We start from the raw sequence: 12,585 nt of genomic DNA, 5'->3' as shown, positions 1-12,585 counted from the left end.
CCCCAGGTTAACAACATAGACAAGTTTGTACAGGTAATGCCAGCTTAGGCAGTAAGTATATATTTTCTGAATGAACAAATGGAGGTAGGCTTTTTCCTGAATTATATGAACATTGAGACTCATGTTCAAGTAATTCCTCTTTGTGTGTGTTTGTGTGTGTGTGTGTGTTTCATAAACAGATAAAATTTTCCGTTTTCACTGACATTTTATCTCTCCTTAGTGACTCCCTTCTTCTCCACTTTAAGAAAACACATTTTTGGGGCCGGGTGCCGTGGCTGACGCCTGTAATCCCAGCACTTTGGGAGGCTGAGGCGGGCAGATCACCAGGTCAGGAGATGGAGACCATCCTGGCTAACATGGTGAAACCCCGTCTCTACTAAAAAATACAAAAAAGCAAAATTAGCCGGGCATGGTGGCAGATGCCTGTAGTCCCAGCTACTAGGGAGGCTGAGGCAGGAGAATGGTGTGAACCAGGGAGGTGGAGCTTGCAGTGAGGCCAGATCGCACCATTGCACTCCAGCCTGGGCGACAGAGCGAGACTCTGTCTCAAAAAAAAAAAAAAAAAAAAAAAAAGAAAACACATTTTTATCAGAATCACAACTTTGTAAATGATGGTACTTAAAGAGCAACAAAACTCTGCTGAATTAGCTAACTCTCTCATTCCCACACCATTTGAATAGAGTAGGATACCGATTCACACTTCAGCAACACAGCATATGTTTATTGCCGTAGACCATCAGAGTTCTTTGTAAATGGTGGATGGACATTGTGAATATAAACTCTTACAATGCAAAGTCACCTCTCTGCCAACTTCATAGACAACAGTTTTCAACTTTGCAACTGTGACCACTGTGGCTTAGGGCAACGTTTCCTCTTCAATTCACTCTGACCTCAATTTTTGCTCTGAAGAGGCCATGCTGTGTCAGCCAGCTGCACCCTCCTATTGCTTCATTTTATCAAGAGATTCTAGCTGGCCTGCTTTGCCAAAGCTAAATTTTAGTTTATCTTTAGAGGACTTCTGCTCTGTTTCTGCTCACGTCATGACAGCAGCCTGGGTTTCTCATAGCATCAGGTTTCTGCTCTTACTCAATCCTCCCAAATTCCTTTTCACTGAACATTGTCTCAATGCTTGTACAATTACAGTAGTATTTCATTTTTTTTTCCTTCAAAAACTTAACATATAGTGACTTACACTGGTAGACATGTGATGGCAGTGGGGTGGGGGCGGGATGCAGAGGTATTGGAGTCTGACCAAATTGGGTATTCAAATCCTCGCTCTGCAGCCTCTTGGCTGGGTGACATTGGGCATATTGGTTCACCTTTCTAAATTTTGCTTTCCTATTTTGTAAAGGGAAACGATGGTATATATAATGTAGGATCAGGATGGGGATTAAGTGTAATAATATAACTTAAGGGCTTGGCATGAAATAGACGCTCAGTAAATTGAAGCAGCTAATACAATTATTAGTGTTCATAGTTTTTGGCTTTTAATTATAAACCCCTTAAAAACAGTGACTTGCTTTATTTACCTTGTATTCTGTAGACATACTGATCACAATGCCTGACACCTAAAGTAAATACGCAGTACAATTTTCATGATGGGTGTTTAAAATTTCATTGACTTACTGTGGGTAGCAAGTGTCAGGATACAAGGTGCTCTTGGTGGGATGGAGGCAGAGTTCCCAACCGTGGGGAATTTGCATATAGTACATGCCTGCCCACGTAGTATGACTACATACTCTATCTACACTTTTTTTTTTTTTTTTTTGAGATGGAATCGCGCTCTGTTGCCTAGGCTGGAGTGCAGTGGCGTGATCTCGGCTCACTGCAAGCTCTGCCTCCCGGGTTCATGCCATTCTCCTGCCTCAGACTCCCGAGTAGCTGGGACTACAGGCGCCCGCCACCATGCCCAGCTAATTTTGTGTTTTTAGTAGAGACAGGGTTTCACCGTGTTAGTCAAGATGGTCTCGATCTCCTGACCTGGTGATCCACCCACCTCAGCCTCCCAAAGTGCTGGAATTACAGGCGTGAGCCACCACGCCCGGCCCATACTCTATCTACTCTTAAACCACCACCTCGATCTGGAGGGAATATGTCTTCTGAGATTTCTTTTCTAGGATCTGTTAATTTGCTATCACAGGAAAATATGTGGTTTCCCAGTCTCACTTATTCAAATTATTAATTCGATAGGCATAATCTTAGAACCAGTTATGTGTCAGTTTATTCAGCATATGCCAATGATGCAAAGTAATGAGCTTTTTTCTTTCTTAAATAATTCTACAAAATGCTAAACATTAAATGTAAATTAAAATGAGGATACATCCATATCCAGAAATATTGGCACTTATTTCTTAATTTATTGACATTTCTTCATCTTGATAAGGGTGTGTAGGTACAAGTCAAGGTTCTTATCTTTTAAAAATAATGTATAAGCTTACTATTATGTATTATTGCCTAATATATTAGTCCTTACCTCATCTACCTTTAATGCTGCCTATAATCTCTTTCTGTCTCATTTATTTATTAATTCAACACATACTTATTATTTAGTGTGCCAGAAACTGTTTTAGGAACTAAGGGTATGGCATGGAAAGAAAGTTTTGAGTGCTTCATATAAGCCAAATATTTTCCCCCAAATATTTTCCCCCAAATATTTAACACTCAAGACTAGCCTATGAGGTGGGGTTTTAATTTATAAGTTAGGAAACTGAGTCATGGATTACTTAGGCAGGTTGCTGGAAGTCACCATGATGTGGGGGAGCTGAGACAAGGCCGCACGTCTTTTCTCCTTCATTCCTTACTTTTGAACCACTTGTCTCTCAAGCAGCCTTATTTCTTAGTGTTCCCCAAACACAGCCTTCATTCTAGCCAGGCCAACAAATTCCCAGATGTCTCTGACGCATGCCACAGCCTCCCATCCTCAGCCTTTTCATATGATTCTTCTACAGAGAATGCCCGGTCTTCTGCTCCAGTTAAAAACCCTTCCTGTCCTTTAACTCAGCTGGTCTCATTGTCTCTCTGAACTGAATGCTGCCCTGTGTCAGTCAACCTCTAGTGAGCACCTTCTGTGTATTTATTAATTTTGCAAATATTTATTATGTACCTTCCATGTTCTAAGTGCTGGGATAAAAAAAAAATGACAAGCCTGATGAACTTTCTGCATTCCTGACATTTCAGTTCGTATTGAAAAGGCAGGCATTATCCAGCAAATTCACAGTAATTTACACCTAAATATCTTCTCCTGTTCTCCTATATTTGTGATTTTTACTTCTCTAACAAAATATACTGTAACTTTCTCTCTTGGGCTTATTTTTTATTTTCTATTGTGATAACTCAATATTTGTAGATTGCTTATAATCTCGCCTCTACAAATTTGTTTCTTATGTGGAAGGGAAGATCACATTTTATGTGCTTGTTTTTCTTATTATCTGCTTTCATTAACAAAGATTTAAGACCTCTGGTTCAACAATAGGAGGCTATTGAATGGCACAAGTGAAAGGTGACATGGGATAGGTGGTGGGGATGGAGAAGGTTGAGATATGAGGGCTTTTGCTGGGATAATACTGAAGGTAAGGATTTGGAATCTCAGTGAATTTCAGGGAAGAATGAAAGAGATACAAACACCATTTAAGATGACTTCTTGTATAATAATAAAAAGAAAGATTTAAATTTAACATAATGCGTTTTTGGATATATGTAGTTGTATCATGTAGGATGCCGAAAGGTTTGAATTTAGTAACTGATCTAGTACTGGGCTTGGTTTTTTCTATCACAGAACTGTAACTCCCAAGAACAGGGTATTTTCCGCAGTAATATGAAAAACCTGGTTCACGTTTTCATGGTGTTAATATGCCACCTAGTGGATCAACTTGCACATTCTAATTTGGGGGTTTTCAGAGTTGGAAGTGTTCATTTTCCTTTATCAGAATGGCTTGCTCACTAGGAACACCAGCTGAGGTCCAATTACGATAAATCCACTAGCTCCTGATGCTGATATTGCTGATTTTTGTATGCTCAAGAATTCATTATGAAGGAATTGATAGCAGCAGTCATTGTCAGTTTAATTTTTTCTATGGTTTTGTTTATTTTAAAGCTTTTTAGGTGTTTAGAAAGCAAATAGTTGGTTTTTATTTTATTTGGAGACTTTTATGCAGGGAGGGTTGATGTTTCATGGATTGCTGTGAGAAGGAGAAACCAATTGATAAATTTGCTGATATAGATCTCTAGAAAGGCAGGGAGATTTTTAAAAGAAGATATAGTAGGATACTTTGAATAGCAGAAACGATTTGCTGACTTACACAATATAATAAGCTCATTCTTGGCTATACACCTGGTGTGTTTATTTCTTATAAACTTTATAGCTTCACTTCTAATTTAGAGTTCCCAATTTTCATCACATATTGTCAGTTTAAAAATAACAAGCATAACAGCTGTTGTAGAATGTTTATGTACCAGGTATTGTGCCAAGCACTTTATAGAAATGATCTCCAAGCCCCACAAAACCCCAAATTAGTACATTATTTCCATTTTAAAGAAGAAGAAACAGGCTCAAGTATTTAGATTAATTCCCCTCCATCTCACACAGCCAAGAAGTGTTTGTGCCTGGTGGCCTTTGGTCAAAGTCTCCTTCATAGATCTGAAGCATCTTTTGTCATCACAGAATTATGTTTCCCTATTCATAAGAAAAGTGGGATCAGCAAATGTCAGCTTTACCTTAACAGACTCATTCACATTTGAGCCCATTTCCCCAGAAGATAATTACATATATTACGTTTTAAAACAAGGCATATAAAAGAACCACATTCCTCTGATAGCTCCCTTTTTCCAAAATCTGACTGCGTGTTTAAAGTTACTATTAGAGGGTAGAGAGCCTTGCTTGTCAGGCATCTGTGACATAAAGTCACAGAAAAATAATTGCATGTTTGCACCATTTAGATCTCACATATTTAAGTGGTGCAAACATGATCTCCTCCAGGCAATGAGCCATGCTTGCCCAGTAAGCTTGCACGTGGCAATGGGAGAATCCCTCTGAGCCTGCACCTCCAAGGCCAAGTGGGCCACAGCAGTTGTGAGTGAGAAGAGGCCATAGCGTCCTAAACTGCTCAGACTTGCCAACTATTCCTACCCGTGGCAGGGGGCTGAAAAGCCCATGGAATGTACCTTAACGTTGCTTAACAATCCCTGAGGTAGAGAATAAAGGGAATTGTGGAATAACTCTGTGACTTGCCTCTGTTTCCTGGTGCCCAGAAACATCTATCTCATTGGTCATCGAGATGAAATGAGGACTGTCCTGGGAAATGGAGTCTTCCTGATTTTAACAAGGTTCTGAAGGAGAAGCAGAGACAAGATTTACTATTCAGGCCTTCTTCCAAAGCCCATTTCCATTGCTCTTCAGTAACTGCATCTACCAAATTCTGAACGTTCTCTTTTTTCCCCAAATTCTAACTAGGTTAACTTCATACCAAAACCAGTGTATGACAATTGAAATAGCAATTCTTAGAGGTTGTAGTTTCCTGTGTTTTCTTCTGGTTACCATTAACATGGGTATAGGTGAAGAATATATATTGGATATATGTATGCTGACTAAAAAGTAGTAATTCATTTTCACCAATGAAATCACAGAGGATGATGTTTCCTAGATAGAGGAGGCTCACGTTTTATAACTGTATTGGTTCAGTTGAGGAAGGAAGGCAATTCTCTAGCAATGCCTTCTTCCTCCACTAGGAAAAGCTTTTACTTTCCTGGTGGTCTTTCATTTCTACTTGCCCACTAATTATAAAGAACATAAATTATAGATTTACTAATTACTTGTTTCTTCCCTGTTATCCCCCTTGTGGCAAAGAGCAGAACCAACATAACTTTACCATTCTACCATTTTATTGCCAAATTTATCAGCACAAAATCTAGAACATTTCCAGAATCCTTCTTTCCCTGGTGAGGGAAGGAACAGTAGCTGAATATAAGCTTAACAAGAGGGCAGTGGGGGGATCTTGAATTTAAATGTGTATGCATGACAATTAGACTTCTATTCATCTATGTCAAAAGGAATACTCTAATAAAAAGATTCATTCGATTTTTATTTTAATAAAAATGTATAAATGAGTTCATAGCAGCGCTAATTATACAACTTCTGTCTCTATTTGCAGGTGATAAAAGAAGCCATTGTTGAAAGCATTGAATATAGAAGACAGAATCCATCTCGTTGCTCTGTTTCCCTTAGTAATGTTGAGGCAAGAAGATTTTTCAACAAGGAGTTTCTAAGTAAACCCAAAGCATAGTTCCTGTACTGGAAATGATAGCAGTTTCTGATGCTGAGGCAGTTTGCAATTCCATGACAACTGGATTTAAAAGTATAGTACAGATATTCATACTGATCATGAGAGACTGGCTGATACTCAAAGTTGCAGTTACTTAGCTGCATGAGAATAATACTATTATAAGTTAGTTAGGTTGACAAACGATGTTGATTATGTAAGGATACAGTTAGCTACATTTTCAGTCAGTATAAACTTCCTGATACAAATGTAGGGATATATACTGTATTTTTAAACATTTCTCACCAACTTTCTTATGTGTGTTCTTTGTAAAAATGTTTTTTCTTTTAAAATATTTAACAGTTCAATCTCAATAAGACATCCCATTATGTATGAATGTTATTCACTGACTAGATTTATTCATCCCATGAGACAACACTATTTTTATTTATATATGCATATATATACATACATGAAATAAATACATCAATATAAAAATAAGCATGAGATAACTGAGTTTTTTGTAATTTTTTAATGAGATACTGGACTATTGCTATGAAAGATTCTCATATTCACTGCTTTCAAAAGCAAAAGGTGTTCATCCTAAACTCAGGTGTGAAACTTTTAATTAAATTAAATTAATTAATTAATTAATTTTTTTGTGAGAGGGAGTCTCACTCTGCTGCCCAGGCTGGAGTGCAGTGGCGTGATCTTGGCTCACTGCAACCCCTGCCTCCTGGGTTCAAATGATTCTCCTGCCTCAGCCTCCCGAGTAGCTGGGACTACAGGCGCCCGCCACCACACCCAGCCAATTTTTATATTTTTAGTACAGACGGGGTTTCACTATGCTGGCCAGGCTGGTCTCAAACTCCTGACCTCTTGATCTGCCTGCCTCAGCCTCCCAAAGTGCTGGGATTACAGGTGTGGGCCACCGCACCTGGCTGAAACTTTTAATTTTAAATCATGGGTTTTTTTTCTGAAAAGATGAATATATAATTTTTTCAGAAAATGATATATATTTATTCATTAAGTAGAAAATTTATATGTAACCACTTCTAATGTAACATTTCCCTTGGCTAATGTTATCCTGGACTGCTTATCCAACAACCATTGTAGTTGACCTCAGAGAATAATCCAAAAAAGTGGTAAGGGCTGAATCAAGCTTAATAAGTGGCCTGCCTTTTGCATCTGCAAGATTTGTCTTGGGAACACTGTATGACACAACTGTGGCTGCCGTTGCAGCTGAACTGTTATGGTTCAGAATGTTCCAAAGCTAAGGTCTTCCTCTTCTTAACTCTCTGCCATTCTTCTTTCCTTGAATTATCTTTAAGCTCTTTATTCATTTTTCTTTTTATCCTCTCACCTTTCACATTTCTGCCTATGAGGAAAGACAAAAAACAATAAAGGGAAGCCTTGAACGTTCATTCTATTGTTCATTGATTTATGCCTATGGCAAATGAGTGCCTACGCATGCTGTCAAGCATGTTGCAGGATCTCAGGATCTGGGGGCACAACAGTAGAAAAAACGGACCAAAGTGCCTGCCTAAGGACCTTGCATTCTGGTGGAGATGACCAAAGATGATAAAGATGACAAAGATGTATGTAGAATGTTAGAGAGTGATGAGTGCTAAGAAGAAAATTAAAGCAGGAAAAAGAGGAGATGGGAAGTGTTAGAGGTGTGTAATTTTACATGGGGTCCTGGGGAAGGCCATAATATGAAGGTGACATCACAGCAAAGAGTTGAAGACCTGAGGGAGCAAGACCTGTGGCTATCCAATGGAGATGCGTTGCCGGCAGAGGAAGTAACAAATCAAAGTTCCCCGAGGTAGAGCACCAAGCATATTCCGGAAACAGAGAAGGGACCAACGTGCCTAAGGCAGAGTGGGAGGTGTACAATTAATTTTCTCTTATTTGTTCAAACCTTGGCAATATTGTTTGTATTTGATTTATCCTTCCAAATACCTCTGTAAAGAAACAAGACCAGAGAGGTTAAGAAATATGTCCAAGATGACTAAATTCTGAACCAGGTCCCTATGCCGTTGACTCTATGGCCTGTATATCACCATCTATGGTGCCCTCTAGAAACAAATTAGATGAACACTTGAGTGACGGTCATTATAAAGGTGGGACCAACTAGGACACTTGCTTTCCCTTTGTTCACTAGCTTTTAGTTTCTTAACTACAATAACCGAGGCTTTTCATCTAATTCAGCTTTGCCATTTGTTCATTTATGAATTTACTAGAATTCTGATTTTTTAAAAACATACATTGGATGGCCAGTTAAATCTGTACATTTATTTTTTCCTTATTTCTTTGTTCCAAAGAATGACTGACAAGTGAGATGTCCCTTTAGTCTTCCCCAAAATGATCAACGTGCCCTAGTAATTTCGGCTTGGCTCTTTGCCTTTTTCACGCAAGCACAAGTGTTCTAGCTTGTTCATTGTTCACGCCTATGACAGGGCTGCTACTTTACCTTATCCATGTAAAAGCTGTACAATTTCAGGGTTTTTTTTTTGATAAGGAATGAAAGCAACAAAATAAAAGCTCGGTGTATGTATGTATATATCTAATTTCAATTCTTCTGAAGTATACAATTTTAAACTTTTCATGAATACCTTTCTTCTAACATGGAAAACACTTTATAAAAGTTTCAACAGTAGTTCCTCTTTCTTTTTCCTTTCCCCTTCTCTTTACCTCCTTAAACAATTTAATCCCAAAGCCATGAGAATCAATGGGGAATCAAAGTCAGACACCAAAACCTGAGACGGGAGGGCATCCAGGCAGAGGAAGGGGTGGCACGGACAGTGCAGCTTGCTTACACATGGGGGAACCAATCAAATAATTAAATATAATAAATATAATGAGTGCCAGTTTTCTCACTGGAATGGAATTACAAATATGAAAATGAAGAAAAACAGAAGGTTGTGTGGTGTTATGTTGAAGTAGGAGGTATTAGTATGAATTCACAGGTTTTAGTATAAGTAGAGACATATAGAATAAATAGACATGAAAGTGGGTGTGTGTAGAGATTCTGTAGGTCTGTCATTGAAAGGATCTGGGAGCAGTGATACTCCCAATAGCAAGGAGCACAGCTGGACACAGCACTTGGCTTTCAAATCCCATCATATAACAACAGAAACCTCAAGGAAGTGGCTGATTCTAGGTCGGACAGAACAAGTATAAAATGATGCTAGACCATTTTATTCTGCCACAGAACAGAAGTGCTCAAAGAATGATAAGGGCATGTCAAAAAGACACATAAGCCAGCTTGAAGGGACACCTACTGGCTCTTTTTGGGAAAAATTAAACATTCAAATAAATAATGTTAGCAACAGATTATGATCTAATGAATGATATAGGAAACAATGACCCCATTTGATGTAAATAGATAAATAGATTAATAAGGAACCAGATATTTACACAATCTCAAAATACTTCCTCTTATAAAATACTTAATTACAAAGGGAAAAAAGTAACTTTGTAGTAGAGAAACCTGACAGACTAAGTAATCAAAATTGGTGTTCTCAAAAGTGAGGCAAACCGAAATTGCCCCACCTGGTAGAATGCAATGAGAATGTAGCATTGCTTCTGTGATAATCCCGCCATAGATGCAGCACCTGAATCTAATCACGAAGAAGTGACAGACAAACTCAAATTGCAAGAAATGTCAAGTATAGCCATCTGTCGTCTTCAAAATTGTAAAGATTAGGCAAGTCAAGGAAAGACAGAACTGTTCTAGACTGAAGAAGACTAAAGAAACATGACAACTGAAAGCAACATGTGATTCTGACCTGAATTCTTCCATTCATGTTTCACCAACTGTTCTATTGACAGATAAAAGATGCCAGCAGAACAACTGGTGAAATATGAATGGGCTCTGAAGAGTTGGTCATAGTAATGTGTCAATGCTAATATCCTGATTTGATGCTTATATTGTGGATATGTAGCAGATTATCCTTATCTGTAGTAAGCACACATTAAACTATTCAGGGTGATGGAACTTCATGTTAGTAACTTACTCCTAAATGGCTCAGAGAAGAAAAACATCTCTCCTATCACATTCGCAACTTTTCTGTAAGCTCCACAGTGTTTCATACTGTTAAAAATTACTTAAAATTAGCAACAGAATTTCAGTTGGAGGATTCTCTGAACAAATTAAAGGAGTTTAAATCAGTGGCTCCTATTTCATATCCATACTCTTTTAACTCATTTTTCTACAGCTGATCAATGCAAATCCTACTATTTATATGTTTAATAAAAACAAAGAAAATAAATCATCAGCTAAAAATTCCATAGAACTGCTTTCACCAAATAGTTGAAGGGTTAGAGTTTTGTGGCATCCTAGTGGTTTTTATATTTCTTCTATTACTGTAGTACCAAATTAAAAATCCAATTAATTAATGCCACCTTTCGCTGTATAAGCATAAGAGCAAAACAAGGAACAGCCAATAATAAAAATGTGATGAATAGAAAAGTTGCATTTTGGTTGAATTCTCTAAACACTACAGATCAGTAAGCATCTATCGTGTCTTATACATGTAAGATGCCACGCTTGATTCTGGAGAGAAACTGTAGCAGATACTGCTGTTGTTCTGTCCAGATCCGCTTTTCCTGGTCAGACACTCATCTCCAAGCTGCTGTGAGTATTGGCTGCTAAAAGTCTACAGCTGCATCCTTATTCTGAGAATTGTTCTCAGCTGATGAGATATGGTTGGTTTTGACTTCCTCCTGAGGAAACCTGCAACCAGTGGGTAAAGAGCTCTGAATGCCTGTAATGTGTACTTATTATAAATAAGAACTCTGTGACGTTTTTCATGCTCAAGAGTTTTCCCTGGGATCAGGCTGAGATAAGACTTCAACTAAACCAATTTCTTTATTGAGGTTTCCTCCCTCTTTTATCTTCTCTCCTCATCAGGCTTATCATTGCACACCCCTTCAACGTACTACGTGAGAACCTTTATCTCAGTCTTTTTCTATAGAACCTGACCTAAGACAGATACCAAAATACATGAGACTTGATTCTTGTTTCAAAGAGTTTACAAACTGAGTCATTAAAACTGGGGTAATTATGGGAAGTTTTCATGGAGAATTAGCTTTTGGGCTGAGTATTAAAAGATGAGTAGAAATTCAAATAGGATTTAGGAGACAAGTGATTTCTCTCCTGGAGTCAGCTTATTACCTCCTTGTTGTGGATTCTATATTCTTCAATGAATTTTAATATTACTTTATGATTTGCTTGGCATCTATCCACTGACATACATTATGTTCAAGAACCCTTAAAACCTCTAAATATTTTGGAAAGTAATTAAAAAATATATGTTGCAACAAGCTAAATCTAACCAGATGAAATTTAACAGGAACAAATGGAGAACCCTGTACTAGAATTCAATACACCAATACTAAAGAGGGAAAGAAGATGTAGAACATTAAAATTTTAAGGTAGGCATTGTCTAGAATGTCCAAGAAAAAAAATGACTACCAGAGGACCAGCAACAATGTCTTAAATCCACTCAAAAGAAAGATTATGCTTTGTATTAGGTGTTTATGTGGGAACCATTTCACAGCACAGATGGTAGAGCTATTATAATTGTCTTCAAATAGTCTCAGCTTGGAATGAAAAACATATCACGCAAGTTGCCACTTTCCCTTCCAGAATTCCTGGCAAGTACAGCCACTGAATCATTTATTTTTCATTGATGAATCTGGATGTAGTTTTAGATTCCTGCTCAGCCGAGTGCCCCAGGTGAGTCATACCAATTGGTTGGAATTGACAGAAATAGAAAACCATGACTAGGTATCTAGTGGAAGAGGAATAAGACACTGTGTGAGTCCAAATAAGGAAGAGGTTTCTACCAACTAGATTGTTTAAAAATGAAATAAAATCCGTGATGCAAATAAATTTTTATCACTGTGGTTATTCACATAGTCACAGGAGACGAGTTCAGGGGATTCATTTACTAGGTGAGTAGTAGGGGCCAGTTTAGATGGTTTCATGGTACTTTATTATTCAGAGTATGTAAGCTGTGGCTCTGTTTCTATTTTAGATGAGGATTTTTGCTAATATATGATAATAAACCTATGGTGATATTTTAAATTGGATAACTAGTTGGAGAGGGAAATATTTTAGGGAAGATTCAACTATTGCTGTGTTGAAACTCATTATGTAAATTATTGTCTGAACCTCTTGAATATATTGCCTGCTGCAAACAAAGCAGTTTTTAATAATAATCCCTTTCCCCCAGTGTTTTAGTGTGAGCTAATTTCCTCTTACTCTACACTGAGTGAATACAAACACGATGGTAAATATGACTACATATGGAAAACACTGTGA

General features: G+C 37.8%; 1 protein-coding gene across 1 annotated transcript in view; it reads left to right on the top strand.

Annotated features, from left to right (window-relative positions):
• PLA2G4A (phospholipase A2 group IVA) overlaps nucleotides 1–6,779 on the top strand; it is a 170,800-nt gene extending 164,021 nt beyond the window's left edge. The window contains exon 18 of the mRNA XM_032137064.3: nucleotides 6,147–6,779. Within this exon, the coding sequence (XP_031992955.1) occupies nucleotides 6,147–6,278 (132 nt within the window). The 3' untranslated portion in view covers nucleotides 6,279–6,779. The remainder of the gene's footprint in view (nucleotides 1–6,146) is intronic.
• The last annotated feature ends 5,806 nt before the right edge of the window (nucleotides 6,780–12,585 follow it).

This window comes from Hylobates moloch, unplaced genomic scaffold, assembly GCF_009828535.3.
Source record: "Hylobates moloch isolate HMO894 unplaced genomic scaffold, HMol_V3 SCAFFOLD_18, whole genome shotgun sequence".
NCBI lineage: Eukaryota > Metazoa > Chordata > Mammalia > Primates > Hylobatidae > Hylobates > Hylobates moloch.
The sequence above is the reverse complement of the archived record's forward strand: the minus strand, read 5'-3'. Positions and strand labels throughout refer to the sequence as shown.